Source organism: Delphinapterus leucas, chromosome X (genome assembly GCF_059928025.1).
Source record: "Delphinapterus leucas isolate spDelLeu-1000000601 "Yukka" chromosome X, BTC_Dleu_Yukka2, whole genome shotgun sequence".
Taxonomy (NCBI): Eukaryota; Metazoa; Chordata; class Mammalia; order Artiodactyla; family Monodontidae; genus Delphinapterus; species Delphinapterus leucas.
Window position 1 is genome coordinate 1940828 of NC_143150.1, and position 14734 is coordinate 1955561.

A 14734-nucleotide genomic window follows, 5' to 3' on the forward strand; every position below is an offset into this window, starting at 1 on the left:
CTTTTCTTGTAGTGAGCATCTAAGGGTAAAGAAAGAAAATTCCCTGTGTGTGTATGTGTGGGTGTGCACGCATAAATGTGGGCATGATGTGCAAGAATCAATTCATTTCTTATCTATTTTCCTCTTTTTAGTCAGTCAAATATTTCTTTCTTTATTTACAATTATTTATTTATTAAATAAGTTATTTATTAAATTGAAGTATAGTTGATTTACAATGTTGTGTTAATTTCTGCTGTATGGCAAAGTGACTCAGTTATACATATATATATATATATATATATATATATATACATTCTTTTTCATAAACTTTTCTATGTTGGTTTATCACAGGATATTGAATATAGTTCCCTGTGCTCTACAGTAGGACCTTGTTGTTTATCCATACTATACATATATACTAGTTTTCATCTGCTAACCCCAAACTCCCAATTGTTCCCTCTCCCATATTTTCTTCTTTTCTAATAAATGTAGTTATGGTTATTAATTTTTCTAGATGACCACTTGGGCCACACAGCATAGGTTTTAATATGTACAGCTCTCATTGTCGGTCATATCTGAAGAGTTTATAATTTCAGTTTATGTTTCCCCTTTAACCAAAGAATTATTTTGAAGCCTGTTTTAAAACTTTTTGTTTTGTTTTACTTTTGCCCATTCTTTTGTTCTTAAGTTTTAATTTTATTGTATTGTTGCCAGAGACTGAAATGCATGATTTCTACGTTTTGGAATTTACTGAGATTTTTTTTTTGAGAGGTCTAATTCATAAGCAACTTGAGGAAATGTTCCATAGAGTTTGAAACATATTTGTGTGTTTTATGTTTTGTGGTATCATCTGGGATGTTAGTTCTAAAATTTTGAACTGTTTTACCCTTCTCATTTTCTGTTGTCATTTTGGATTTGCTCTAAATATATATATATATTTTTTTCTATCAGTTCAAGGGATTTAGACGGAGCGGAAGTTTGGGCTCTGTCTGCCATATAGATAAAATCCCTCAGGTTGTGGCTTTTCTGTCAATTGCTATCTATACTATATTTTTCTTCTTTTTATCTTCTATAGACCCATTTTCAAGGGGATGCATTTTAAAATTGTTATAGTAGTCCCATTTTTTAAAATGTCCCATTTTAAATTCTACTAGTAAATACTTTAAACTCTACTGTATTTTTCTACTTTTCAAGGGCAGAGTGAAATTTTATCACTTAAGTTCCGTTTATTCAAACTAAGGAATTTGGCAAGACCCTCGTCATTGGTTTTCTCTTTCAAAAATGTCTTGACATCTAGTCTTGTACACCTACTCTTCTCGCCTAGATTTTGACTCAGGCAAAGAATTTCCAGATTAATTTATGAAGAATTGACATCTTTATTATGTCAACTCTTCCTTTCCAGGATTGTGGTAGTTTCTATTTTTTTTCAGGTCTTCTTTTATGTTTTTCAGTAAAGTTTTACAGTTTTTAAATATAGTGTTTTGGCATTTTTTATTACGTTTATTCCCAGCTGTTTTATAATTTTTGTAGAGTGAGTTGAATCTTTTTTTTCCCGTTACTTTTCCAGCTTTTTGTTACTGGCTGGACCTGTATGCCTGTGTCCTAACAGCAAGGGAATCCATTTGGGATTAATGGGTCTTTCTCCTCACGATGAAACTCCAAGGATAAGGTTTAAAAGACAATGGGAGGTGAAGGATGTGTGTTTTATTTTACATGAATGATGTTGCACCATAGATCTTGTTCTATTTCTTGCTTTGTTCCCCCTTAACACCATTAAATGTGACCTTTCCTTTAAGTTTTTTAAGAGGTACCTTTGATCAGATTAAGGAAATTCCCTTCTATTCATAGCTCTCTGAGTTGCTGCTGGTTTTTCTTTTTTATCATAAGCAGGTGTTGAATTTTATCAAAGGCTTTTCCTGCATCTATTGACATGATCACATAATTTGTTCCCCTTAAATCTGTTAAGTTTGATTTTCTAATTTTAAACCATCTTTGCATTCTTAGAATAAAACTCAGCTTGGTTAGGATATATCAATATATACTGCTGGGTTCAGTATATTTGTCTAGAATTTTTACATCTATTTCCATATCCTGTGTCTTCCTTTCATTGGTTTGTTATAGTAATTATATTAGTCTCACAAAACAAGTTTGGGGAGATTTCTTTCTTTTTTATGATTGGAATTACCCAATCATTAAAAGTTTGGTAGATGTCAGCTGTAAAGTTCTCTGAGCTTTTTTGGCGGGAGGGGTAGATTTTTAAAAAAACATAGTCAATGGCTTTGTGGTCATAGAGGGTCTATCTAGACTTTCTGTTTCTAGAATCAGTTCTGGTAAGCTGTGCTTTTCTAGTAACTTATTCATTTTGCTTATGTTTTCCAATTATGATATACAGTAGTTTATAATACCTTTTTAGAAAATTTATCTGTTTTATCTATTATCTATTGTATAATCTATTGTATCTATGGTTATGTTTCCTTTTCATTTATAATATAATTTACTTGTGTCTTCTCTTTCTCTATCTAAGAGGGCTGGCTTTTGTTTCCAGCTTTTCAAACCATCAGCTTTTGGTGTTCTCAGTCTTCTCAATCGGTTGTTTCTGTTTAATCAAATTCTGCTCATCCTTATTTTTCTTCCTTCTGTTTCCTCCAGGTTTACTTTGCTGTTCCTTTTATAGTTTCTTGAGTTAGATGTTGAGCTTGTTGACTTGTTGACTCAACCACCTACTCAACATCTCGTCTCAACATTGCAGGTCTAATAGGCACCCCAAGCTTAACATGGCCAAAACAGAATTCTTGATCTGTACCTCCCAAAATGTGCTTTTCCTACAGTTTTCCCCATCATGGTGAAATCACCCATTCACTCAGTTGCTCAGGCCAAAAACTCAGGACCCCTCTTTGTTTTTTCTCTTTCTCTGTACGCTACATCCAATCCTTTCTGCTCAATTTTGAAAATATAGCTTGAATTTCACAACTTCTCAGAACCTCCACTGCTACCACCCTAGCTAAAAACCACTCTCACCTCTGCTAGACTGTTGTCAGGGTCTCCTGACTGGGCTCTTGCTCCTTTTGTCTCACCACAGATCTGCACACTGCACCTGCAACATACATCTGATGATGTCAGCTCCCGTTCAAAATCTTCCAAAGGCTTCTCATCTCAGAATAAGCTCCCAGTTCTCCAACTGCATACCTTACCACCCTGTAGCCACATAAACTTCCTTGTTACTCCCCAATGTACCAGGCATAGTCTCTCCTCAGAGCCTTTGAACTTGTGTGGAATCTTCTTCTCTCCTCAGATAACCATATGGGGGAATAAAATGAGAGCAAAAGCCTGTGGATATCTAAATAGCACCCCCTTCACCCTTGCTTTATCTATCTCAAAGCTCTTACCATTATGTGACATTATATTATATACTTATTTGTATGTTTACTATGAGTCTTCCCCCACGAGAACGTTAGATTGCTGTCTTGTTCAGTACTGTGCATCCAGAGCCTGGAACAGTGCCTGGCACATAACAGGGAGCTAATAAATGAATGGGGGCTGGGGAGTGACATCAGCGTCAGAGGGTTCCTTGTCAAGCATGGAACTAGCACAAAGAGCATTGGATGAATTGGATGACAGCTGGAATCAGAGTAAGGTCGCCTTGACAAACAGTCCTATCCTGAACACTCCATTAGCTAAAACTTTTCTCATGCTCTTATTTTTCCATACCAGCGTTGCTGGATCTTAGGTCCCAAATCACGTCTTCCAGGCAGACCTAAGTGCTGCTTCCTTTGTGCTCCCACTACTCCTTCTGCCCACCCACACCAAACCGTCTCATCCAACAATGACAGGTCTCGTGCAGCCTTGGCATGCACCCTCTCCCCCCCACCAGAGTTTCAAGAAGGCCAAGGCTGTGATTTGTTGTTCAGTTTATTCCCTGCCCCTCTGAGAGTGTGGTACAAGGCAGGCTCAGATGGAAGAATGCATTGGGTAGGCCTCTTAAAGCAAGGTCCCTCGGCTGGAACAATGTCAGGCAACTTTGCTGCTTGTACTGAAGGTGGTGATGTTGAGAAAACGTGGGTGCTGTGAAAGGCTTATGGTAACGTACTTCGTGCGTTTGTGGACAGCGGGTCAAGGGCCCGGGATGGCCGCACAAACAGGCGTCCCGAGCCTAGGCCTTCACTTGCCCCAGCATCCCATTAATCCTTAATATTCAAATTCCGCCCACTAAACCAGCCCCTCGGCACCCAAGCCACCTCTTTTCCCCAAATGACGGCCGTCGGCAGCCAATCGGCAGCTAGAAGGGGCGTCCGCCCCTTTTTCCTTTGCCGGAACGGACACGAACTCCCGCCAATTGGAGGCGTCGCCGCCGAGGCTCCGCCCCGCCCCTGCCGCCGCACCCAATGGCGGGCCGGCTGGCAGCGGCGCCGGGGGCGGGGCGCGGGCGCGCAGGTGCAGCAGCGCACAGGCCGACCGGGAGGGCGGGGCGCGACGTCGGCCGTGCGGGGTCTCGGCGTCGGCGGCGCGCGCGCTCCCTCCTCTCGGAGAGAGGGCTGTGGTAAAAGCCGTCCGGAAAATGGCCGCCGCCGCCGCTGCCGCGCCGAGCGGAGGAGGAGGAGGAGGCGAGGAGGAGAGACTGTGAGTGGGACCGCCGCGGCCGCGGGTGGGGACCCTTGCTGGGGGGCGGGGGGTAGGGGCGGGACGTGGCGCGGGAGGGGCCCGCGGGGTCGGGCGACACGGCTGGCGGATGGCGTCCCTCCTCTCTACCCTCCCCCTCCCGCTGGTGACGGCGCCCCCCCCCCCCCGGCCCGTTACCCGCACTTGCGGGTGACCGTCCTCGGCGCGGCCTCCCAGGACTGCCTTCGCCTGGTTCCCCCCGCCCTCCCGCCTTCGGCGCGCATCCCGGCCCCCGGCCCCGCGGGCACCCCTGTCGCCGGGGTTTCGCCTGTCGGGGCTGCGCGCGCGCGTCGTGCCCTTCGCGGGGCTTCGGGCCCGAGGCGCCGTCGCGCGCCCGCGGCCCCGGCCTCTCCCTGGATCGCGCTTTCCCGTCTCCCTCCCTCGCGCGCCCCCTCTCCCGTTACTCGGCCCCCCCACGGGCGCGCGTGCGCAGTCCGCCTCCCGTCGGGAGAGTGCGCCACAAGGGCTCCTGCGCTTTCACCCCCATCTCCAGGCTTTGCCTCCCCCTCCTTCTCGCCCATTCCATGACTTTCTGCCCCCACTGCGAGCGAGTTTCTTTCGCATCTACCAGGAACAAGTAGGTGGGAATTATTGTCCACCCACAAAAGGCACTAGACATTGTGTTCCTGACCCCACAGCTCATCAGAAAGAGGCGGTTATAGTTGCCATCAGGAGCCGTGGGTAGGGGACTGTGTCCGGCAGCACCTGAGGCTCTTCGGTGGGAGCGCGCCCCCAGGGCCTTTGGGGGTGCCGTGGCCTCAGAATACGAGCGCCCTCCCATCCTCCCCCCCTTCGCCGGCGATCTTCAGTTACATAAGTGGAGTGGGACATAGTATGTGACGGGCTTCCATAGTCCTGGAGCGTGCCCTGCTCAAGATCACCAGTACCAGATGGGGCAAGTTCACCGCATCGCTGTGGCTCCTATCAGTTGGTCCCTGAAAGTTTATTTTCTTTTTAGTTTGGTTCTGAGTCACGCAAACTGAAACTCAGGTGACTTATTCGTGGCGTGGCAATGTTTTTGTGGTTTTGCACTGAAGACTTAAGGTCATTGTGAAGAGTCTAAAGATTGCTCTTACAGAGGAGACCGTTCATGGCATTGCTGAGTGTGGATCCAAGGGGGAAAAGCTGTCTCTGGAATACACCTCTGTGGCCGTCGCTTCTGTTGTGAGTGTGTTCGGTGTGGATTGGTCACAGCAGAAATGGGCTCCACCACAAAATTCATATTCCTGACTCATGGTCAGGCAGATGTGTGCTTCTGGTTTTTCCAGGAACAGGAACAGGCTCTGCAGAGCCATTCACACGTTGTGTCTCTGCTGTGCGGGATCAGTGCCCCAAATTGTAAGATGGTAGGATCAAATTCAGGGGGTGGTTGGTGATTGTGGAACCGAACCTACTGGCCTGGGAGGCTGAGTGGCTTACACTTTGTAGGACTCTGGCAAGTTTTAGGCATTTTGTTACATTACAAAAATGAAGCATATTTGGGCCTTGGTAGTAAAATTTATTGTTAATAGGCAGTTCCTATACAGGAGAAGTTCGGGTTTCATGGCCGGAATTTTCATCTGCATCTGAGTGATTTCAGCTAACAATGAGATTAACCTCTCCTCTCGGGTCCTTTGAAATATGCTGGATCTTTATTTTTTTTTTAAAAAAATCTGGATTTTTTTTGGTCTTTTGGGAATTTCCACGAGGGATTTACGGAAATAGGCTTATTTATGGGTTTTTTAGGACTTCTACTTAAAATCCTAGTCACGGAGCCTAGGAAACATTTGCTTTTATTTTGTTACCCAGACATATCAGAACCTTAAAGGGCACAATCAATCTAGTAGAAGTACAGTTGATTGAATAAGTTGCCACAGAATACCCATTCATGACATGTCAGCCAGGTGGCCGGCCGATCACTGAGGTGCATTCCTGTCTGCACACACAGATAACACAAGCTCACTTGACGAAGATTCCAAGGTTTGTACGTCTAAGCCTGAGACGTGACAGGACAAGGGCTCTGCTTTGTTTTGCGTCATTGGCAGTGCATTAGCCTCCTTGGGTGCCCCTCCAGTTAGTTGTTCCATCATATCCCTATCCCTTTAAACTGCACAGACAGCTTCCAGAATATAGTTTCTCTGCAAAGTGATTGGTGGCATCTGAAGTCATCATGTCCTAACAGCTTGAAGAAACCTTCTGTGGCTTTCTTGCCAGTACTGGTCTGTCACACCATGCTCTTTTTTTTGTTGTTACAGATTTGCCTGGAATGCTTTAAACGTAGAGTCCCGGGTCTTTGTTTCACTTGGTAGAGCATGATGCAGTCCAACCGTACTCCAACTTTTGCGCTGCGCTGCTTATGTTTCAGGAGGGTTAGAATACAATTTTGCATTCTATTTGCAATTTCCAGCCACAGCCATTGTTTCCCTGCCTGCCCTGCCTCTGTGTGGCTGAATTTAGTGGGGTGGGGAGGCAAGCTGTGGAATTTGACAGAAGAAGTGGCTAGATGAGTCCAATATGATTTTACCCCACCCAAATACCCCTTCCCCCATGTGGAGATGGCATGAGAAGCTCGCTTCTTGAACCTAGAATAAAGAAGAGCAGACGGAAAAGTGTCAGTTCCTTACTCGAGGGCGGTTTCCACCACTAATACACCTGCCCAGACTATTTACATTATAAATGATGTCTCCTGGAACCTGTAATCTTTTCTTTATTTTTTTAAAACATCTATTTAATTAATTTATTTATTTTTGACTGTGTTGGGTCTTCGTTGCTGCGCGCGGGCTTTCTCTAGGTGCGGCGAGCGGGGGCTACTCTTGGTTGCAGTGCAAGGGTTTCTCATTGCAGTGGCTTCTCTTGTTGCGGAGCACAGGCTCTAGGCGCGCGGGCTCAGTACTTGCGGCTCGTGGGCTCTAGAGCACAGGCTCAGTAGCTGTGGCGCACGGGCCCAGTTGCACCGTGGCATGTGGGATCTTCCCGGACCAGGGCTCAAACCCGTGTCCCCTGCATTGGCAGGCGGATTCTTAACCACTGTGCCACCAGGGAAGCCCTGTAATCTTTTATAAAGGTGAATATCAGTGAAAAGCTTTTAATTGGCTAAGAGCAGTTTGTGGCCAGCCTGCCCAAGTTATGTATGAGAAGAAGAGGAGCACAGAAAATGTTTGGCATTTGTAGTAACTAGTGTTTTAAGTGCAGAAGTAGTAAAGCATTGGTCCTAGACTGGTGGTTCCAGGGAGTGTGGCAGGACACCTGCTTGTTCTCACCACCCTCTGCTCTGGTGACATGCATGCAGACCAGCCTCGTGTGGCCGGCAGACGCAACCTTTTTTCTTGGGTAGAGCATTACTGCCGCTCCAGTGGAAGGACCTTGTCCTCAATGCTTCTGTACCAGCTCTCTCCAGTCAAACTGCCATTGTCACCGCTGTGCCTTTACCTCATTTCGGGTAGGACGGATGTAAATGAGTTCCTCTTCCTGGGACTCACTGACACAAAAGTTGTGCTCTTCTGCCTTTACCTGGTCTCTTCTGCCTTTTTCTGGCAAGGAAGCTCTTCTTACTGAAAGCTTGATTTGCATGCCATTGCTTAAATACCTGGTTCCACCCCTTTGATGGTAGGTATGGTGTGTGGGGGAACTGAGTGGGAATGGGAATTGGGGGGCTGGCAGGGCATGCCCACTCCCATGTTTAAGGGGGGTTGTGACCGTTCCATTACAGAATAAAGCCTTGGCCTTTTTCACTTCTTCAAGGCACACTTGCGTTGGTTCTGCTGGTGTATGAATGTGTCTTTAGCATAGCTGTTTTACAGTACTGCAGAGGTCTGGACTCTTGGGAGCAATCCTTAGGAAGGGTTCAGTTGGCTTCTGTGCCTAAGAGATGGGGGCACTATGTATATGGACCTGCAAATCATTGCTTTATTGGGTCTTCACCTAAGTGCTCTCATTTGCTGGCTCTTTTTTTTTTCTCCATGGAATCTTGAGTTATCAGAGATCTTAAAATTTCAGAGCTAGAAGGAACCTTAGTCTAGCTCCCTCAGTTTACAAATAAAAATGCAATTTACCAAAAAAAAAAATGCAGCTGTGAGAAGTTGTGGCTTTTCCAGGGCCTCCCAGCCAGGGTGCCAGTTTGATTTTTATTATATGGCTAACTGAGTAATACTGTAACCTTGACTTCTGGGATTTCAAAGTGTTCTATGGCTCGAATGTTTAAGGGAATTATAAGGCCTCACTGCACCTCAACAGATAATTCCAGGTACCATCCTGGTAGTTACAGACCAGCAGTAAAAGACTTGGTTGGTGTTGCCCTTCCTCTGGGTTTGATTACATGAGTAATTGTTTGTGTGAAGAGTCTCTAAGTTATACACTCTAGGCTTTTTTTAGTCTAAAGATAAAAGTGCCACTCTTGGGCCAGCAAGGTATCAGAGATTAGCTAATATGGGGCAGTTTAGGTTTAACAAGGAAATGACGGTTATCTTGATAAAAAATAGAGTTACAAAAGACCTTTTTTGAACATGTGTTCAAAAGCAAAATAGAAACTATCAAGCTATTAACCCAGTTTGTTGAACATTTCGATTTCCTGATCTGAGGGGCTTAAACGTGATTGCTCTAAAACAGACTTGTGTATTTTTGAGGATAGCTTTGGATCTCCCAGGGCACTTGGTTTCTGTTGGTGTTGCCTTTTTTCTCTCACGGTTAAAGCCCCTTTATGTAATGTTACAGCAGCTTGTTGCAACTTCAGCTGCTTTAAAATGAAGGGAGACTTTGCCTCTGGATTTCATGTGTTCTTCTTGGGATGACATTTTGATGTTGCATGTTCTCTTGAACATGTCTTCTCTCCCTGAGTATTTCTGTATGACATGTTGCAAGAAGTACTAACCAGAGATCGCTACTAACGGTATGTCTTATAGTGTCAAAATTTCCCTCAGAGGTGACAAGACCTGTGATAGTGTCGGTTCTAACATGCATGAGTCTTTCCTTTATTTTAGTACCGTGTGTTATATGTCAGTAAATTGCAGTTTATTCTTTGTTTCTAGCTAGGTAAGCCGGGAGATAGCATAGTACTTTGTCTGTATGTTTATCTTCAAAATGTCCCAAATAGCCCTGGGAAAAAGGTCGTGGAGCACAATGGGGGCTTTCAACTTACGATTTTCTTTGTTTTAGGCTCCATAAAAATACAGACTCACCAGTTCCTGCTTTGATGTGACATGTGACTCCCCAGAATACATCTTGCTTCTGTAGACCAGCTCCAACAAGATTCCATGGTAGCTGGAATGTTAGGGCTCAGGTAAGTAACCTTCCTTTTTTTTTTTTTAGTATATGTCCTGGTTTGGCCATCTGTTTTTAAAAAAAAAAAAAGGAATAAAACAAGTTATACTACTCTTGGACAGTATAAAAGTACCCCAAAGACTAAAGACATAACTGTGCCAAACTGTGCCATATAATAAAAAAAAGTCACTTCCCTGAGCCCTGAAAGGTCAGTTTGGGTAGGGCTACTTGGTAGCCACAGTGTGATCTGGGGGCGGGTGTCAGATTAGAGCCGGAACTGGTGACCTGCACCTTCAGTTCACCTTCAGGCAGGTCAGCTGAGCTGAGAGCGCTTTGACTGAGCTCTTCACTTGCCGCTACTGCTGTCGCCTAGCGGCCTTCAGCACTGTGCTTTGTTTGCTTTGGTATTGGGTAAATGACTTCCTGGTCAACATTAGTGAGTGGCAGTAATGCATTTTCAGACGTGGGAACTGGTGTGTGGTCCCCTAGAAGGATGACATCCTGAAAGCTGTTGCCAGACAGCGGAGCCCATGGCTAATGGTGTGTGCTTGCCACACTCCTCCCACGGGGACTGCAGAGAACGCCCAGATACACTTCTGGCTCTTGAGACTCTAGAGCAGAATGAATGCCTTTTGAAAAGCTGGGAAGCTAAGTCATTTGAGTCTGACACTCAGAGGCTCTATCAGCTGCGCTTTGGGCTACTTTGGCGCCACTGCGTGGACTTTAATTTCGTAAAAATGAGTGGTTCCCTAATTTCTCAACTGTCTGGCTCAATATCTTAAGCTTTTTTAGAGTAGGGGTCACTCCACATTTGATGTTTTGACATCCGGATTTCAAACATTCCATGTGGTAAGACAGAACGTTCTAATTTGATTTTTCCATTTCTTTTCCTAAGAAAAAATGTGAGTTTACACATATGCTGCCATTGTGATTCCAGCTGAGACCCTCAAGTAGCACTTTGCTGTATCTCTCTAGTGGTTTCTGACGCCTCAGTGTAAAGCCGTGTGGACATCCGTAACAGATCGCCCATTTCGGGGCTGTGCGAGGGGCAGAGTTTGGGTGGCAGAGAATAAAAGGTGTAGAAGGAAGTGAAGAGCATCACACTGCCTCCAAGTCCCAAGTTGGGTTTCACTCCTGATCCTGTGACTCAAATTGTCATTCCCGTTTACCGCTGCGGGCTGTGCTCTGGGCCCTGCCGACAGGGCGTTCTTTGTACGCCACGTATTTATGCTGGTGGGAGTTCTGTGGCTGGCGCTTTGTGCATTGTCTCAGAAATTGTGTGGACTAAATGTAACATAGGCAGTGAATGGGTTTCTTCTGATAGATATTAGGCCTAAGGGGGTGATTTATGTTTTAATAGTCTTTTTCTCAGATTACGAATGGATTTTAGAAGACAGTGGTGACTCTGTACAGTTTCTTCTAAGAAATGTAGAAAGGAAGAGATGTTTTTAAAAATATCTCTTATTACTTATGAATGGGAAAGACACGGCCATTTGAGCTTCAAGGAACTTAGAAGGTAATTCTCAAAGGACAGAACCTGTTTTTAATAGATAAGTGCTTGATATCTTGCTATTTTTCTCTTCCTTTTTAAGAAATTATAAAAATAATACATGCTTTTTATAGAAAGTTCAAACCATTTTAAAGTATATCAAGTAAAAAAGCGAAAGCTCCCCATTACTCTCCGTACCCACTACCCAGAGTAACTGCTGTTAATAGCTTAACGTAGATCCTTCTGAATCATCTTCTCAGGCTACACCAATATGCACCTTTCGTATTTTTGACAAAACAAGAATGGTATTGTACGTATTCTGCATCTATCCATGTGATGCGTTTCTCTGCCTCATTTCTGTTTAATAGCAGCGTGGTTTGGTGCCAATTTACTGTCATGTGTTGTCCCCCTATTGGTTTTCCCAGTGGTTCACTTTTTAAGATGCTGTTGGATTGAACTTCCTCATGTGCCAGTCTTTTTGAAGAATGGCTACCTAGACTTGGAGTTACTGGTGGGTACTACCACATCACCTTCCAAAATGTCTATCCCATTTCCCATGACAGTCTTAGAAAGTGCCAGTTCCCCATACCCTCCCAGAATTGGATATCCATCTTTTTTTTTTTTTTTTTTTTTTTTTTTGCGGTACGCAGGCCTCTCACTGTTGCGGCCTCTCCCGTTGCGGAGCACAGGCTCCGGACGCGCAGGCTCAGCGGCCATGGCTCACGGGCCCAGCCGCTCCGCGGCATGTGGGATCTTCCCGGACCGGGGCACGGACCCGTGTCCCCTGCATCGGCAGGCGGACTCCCAACCACTGCGCCACCAGGGAAGCCCTGGATATCCATCTTTTAAATTTGTGCTCCTTGGGTTATTACTGGCGTTGAATGTCAGTAGTCATTGGCCATTTGTATTTGGTCTTTGTGAATTGCCTGTTCATATTCTGCATTTATCCTTCCCTCGGGATATTTCTTTTTAAGTCAATTTATAAGGACTCTTAATGTATTAAGGAAATTAATTCTTTGTCATCATGCAGATATTTTTCCTACTTTGTTGCTGTGCGTGGGCTTTCTCTAGTTGTGGCGAGCAGGGGCTGCTCTTTGTCGCGGTGCGTGGGCTTCTCATTGCGGTGGCTTCTCTTGTTGTGCAGCACCGGCTCTAGGTGCGCGGGCTTCAGTAGTTGTGGCTTGCGGGCTCTAGAGCGCAGGCTCAGTAGTTGTGGTGCACGGGCTTAGTTGCTCTGCAGCATGTGGGATCTTCCCGGACCAGGGCTCGAACCCGTGTCCCCTGCATTAGCAGGCGGATTCTTAACCACTGCGCCACCAGGGAAGCCCATGTCATGTACCTTTTGATCCTGCTTGTCTTTTTGATATATAAAATTTCTGTTATGGTTTCTTCTTTTGCTTTTATACTTAGAAAGTCCTTTCCTACTCTAAAAACATGACAATGTGCATCTGTATTTCCTTTCTTCCTAAAAAACTTGATGATGTGCTATATTCATATATACATATTTGATACATGCAAAAGAATCTTATAGGTAAGTTGTCCTGTGTTTTTTGTGTGGTATTTAAAATACTTGTTTTTGTATTTAACTTTGCGGTGGGATGAGGTCTAGAGCCCACCTAGCCAGTTGTATCATAGCCATTTGGTGAACCAGTCATCTGGTCTTCATATGCTTCATCTGGTGTATCATATGCTGAGTTCAGGTGAACAAAGCATCTCTTACTTTTTTCTTTCTGAATTTTTTCTTTGTGAGGCTTGATGGCAAGCCTGTCAGCAGATAATCATTTATTCATTCACCCAACAAATATTTTAGCCCCTGCTTTGAGCCAGGGATGGTGCTGGGCCCTGCAAGTACTACCTTCTTGACCAGGCAAGGGGTGGCGGGGTAGGCTACAGAAGTCATGATGCCAACTGCATGGCTACAGTGCTCATTCCGGAAGACTCAAGAAAATAGTGGATCTTCACAAAAGTAGGTTTTAGATAAACTAGGAGGAATCCAGAGGGTGTGTGTGTGCATGTGTGTGTTTTAAATTCTGACATAGAAGTTAAAGCTTTAGGGTAGACTGCAACATAAGCATAGTTTGTTTTCTAACTCATGTAATTGAAGTCTGATTTGTGTCTTGATTTATGATGAGGGCTTTTTGCTGTTAAAATAGTTCTATATTCAGCTGGCTTGGTTGTGATGGAATAAAAGTTGCGTACTGATAAAAATGGTAATTTTCTTCTATGATGATTTTGAAGCTTTCTGTAATAGCTGATAAAAATAAAGACAGGATTTTGGTGAATATAATCTTAGGGGAACAAGTGTAATTTTTTGCAACTTGTATCATTTAAACCTAATCAATACCCTCAAAACTGAAGTGGAATCCTGATTTTTTTTTTTTTTACTTAAAGAAATGATATAAATGATTTGTGATTAAGGAAAAGGCTTCTTGTATAAGGCTGAGGGTTTTTTTTAATGATGTTTTAGAATAGTTAGGTATATAGTACGGAATGAAAAAGGTGGTACAAAAGGTTACATGGTGTAAGATCTCCTTGCCACTCTGTCCCCAGACATCCATTTCTCTCCCTGAAGGCAGTCATCATTACCAGTTTCTTATTAATCTGTGTGTGTGTGTAATTTTTAAATTGTGCTAAAATAGTCATAACGTAAAATTTACTGTTTTAGCCATTATTAAGTGTACAGTTGAGTGACATTAAGTATATTCTCATTGTTGTGCAACCATCACCACTGTGTATCTCCAGAACCCTTTTTATCTTGCAAAACTGAAATGGTCCCCTTTAAACCATAACTCCCCATTCTTCCTTCCTCCCCCAGCCCCTGGCAATCACTCTTCTACTTCCTGTCTCCTGTGAAATTGACTCTTCTAGATACCTCATATTATTATATGTGTTTATGTATATATTTTATGTATGTGTCTACACACACAAAGGTGTGTGTTTTTTTTTACCAAACAGTAACATACTGTGCGTATTTGCAAAGTTTGCTCTCTTTAGTTAATATATCTTGGTGATAGTTCGGTATCAGTTTCTATAGAGCCACGTCACTCTTTTTAAGGGTTGGGGTAGTAGTCCATTATGGATGCACCGTAATTTCTTTAAGTGGTTTTCTCTTACTGGATATTTATGTTTCCAGTGTTTTTTATTTCATTAACGCAGTACTTAATAGTTTTTTACATAATACCATTTTGCTCACAGCCAAGTTTATCTGTAGGAGAAATTCCTAAAGATGGAACTTGCTGGGTCAAAGGATATATGCATTTTAAACTTTGATAGATATTGCTAAATCAAGGATGGCCTTTTAATTGCACAGTTTTAGAGAAAAAACTACATATGAGTAGATAAGCACAAAAATGTATGACTGCACTGCAATTTGTA

General features: G+C 43.8%; 1 protein-coding gene and 1 long non-coding RNA gene across 3 annotated transcripts in view; both read left to right on the plus strand.

The window, feature by feature from the left end:
* The first annotated feature begins 4445 nt into the window (after nt 1-4445).
* Nucleotides 4446-14734, plus strand: part of MECP2 (methyl-CpG binding protein 2) — a 62146-nt gene continuing 51857 nt past the window's right edge. The window contains exon 1 of the mRNA XM_089903956.1: nt 4446-4596. Coding sequence (XP_089760082.1) covers nt 4535-4596 — 62 coding nt within the window. The 5' untranslated portion in view covers nt 4446-4534. The remainder of the gene's footprint in view (nt 4597-14734) is intronic.
* Nucleotides 4612-14734, plus strand: part of LOC149744127 (uncharacterized) — a 50383-nt gene continuing 40260 nt past the window's right edge. For both annotated transcript variants that reach the window (XR_016391263.1, XR_016391264.1), the window contains exon 1: nt 4612-9889. This is a non-coding gene — a long non-coding RNA (uncharacterized LOC149744127). The remainder of the gene's footprint in view (nt 9890-14734) is intronic.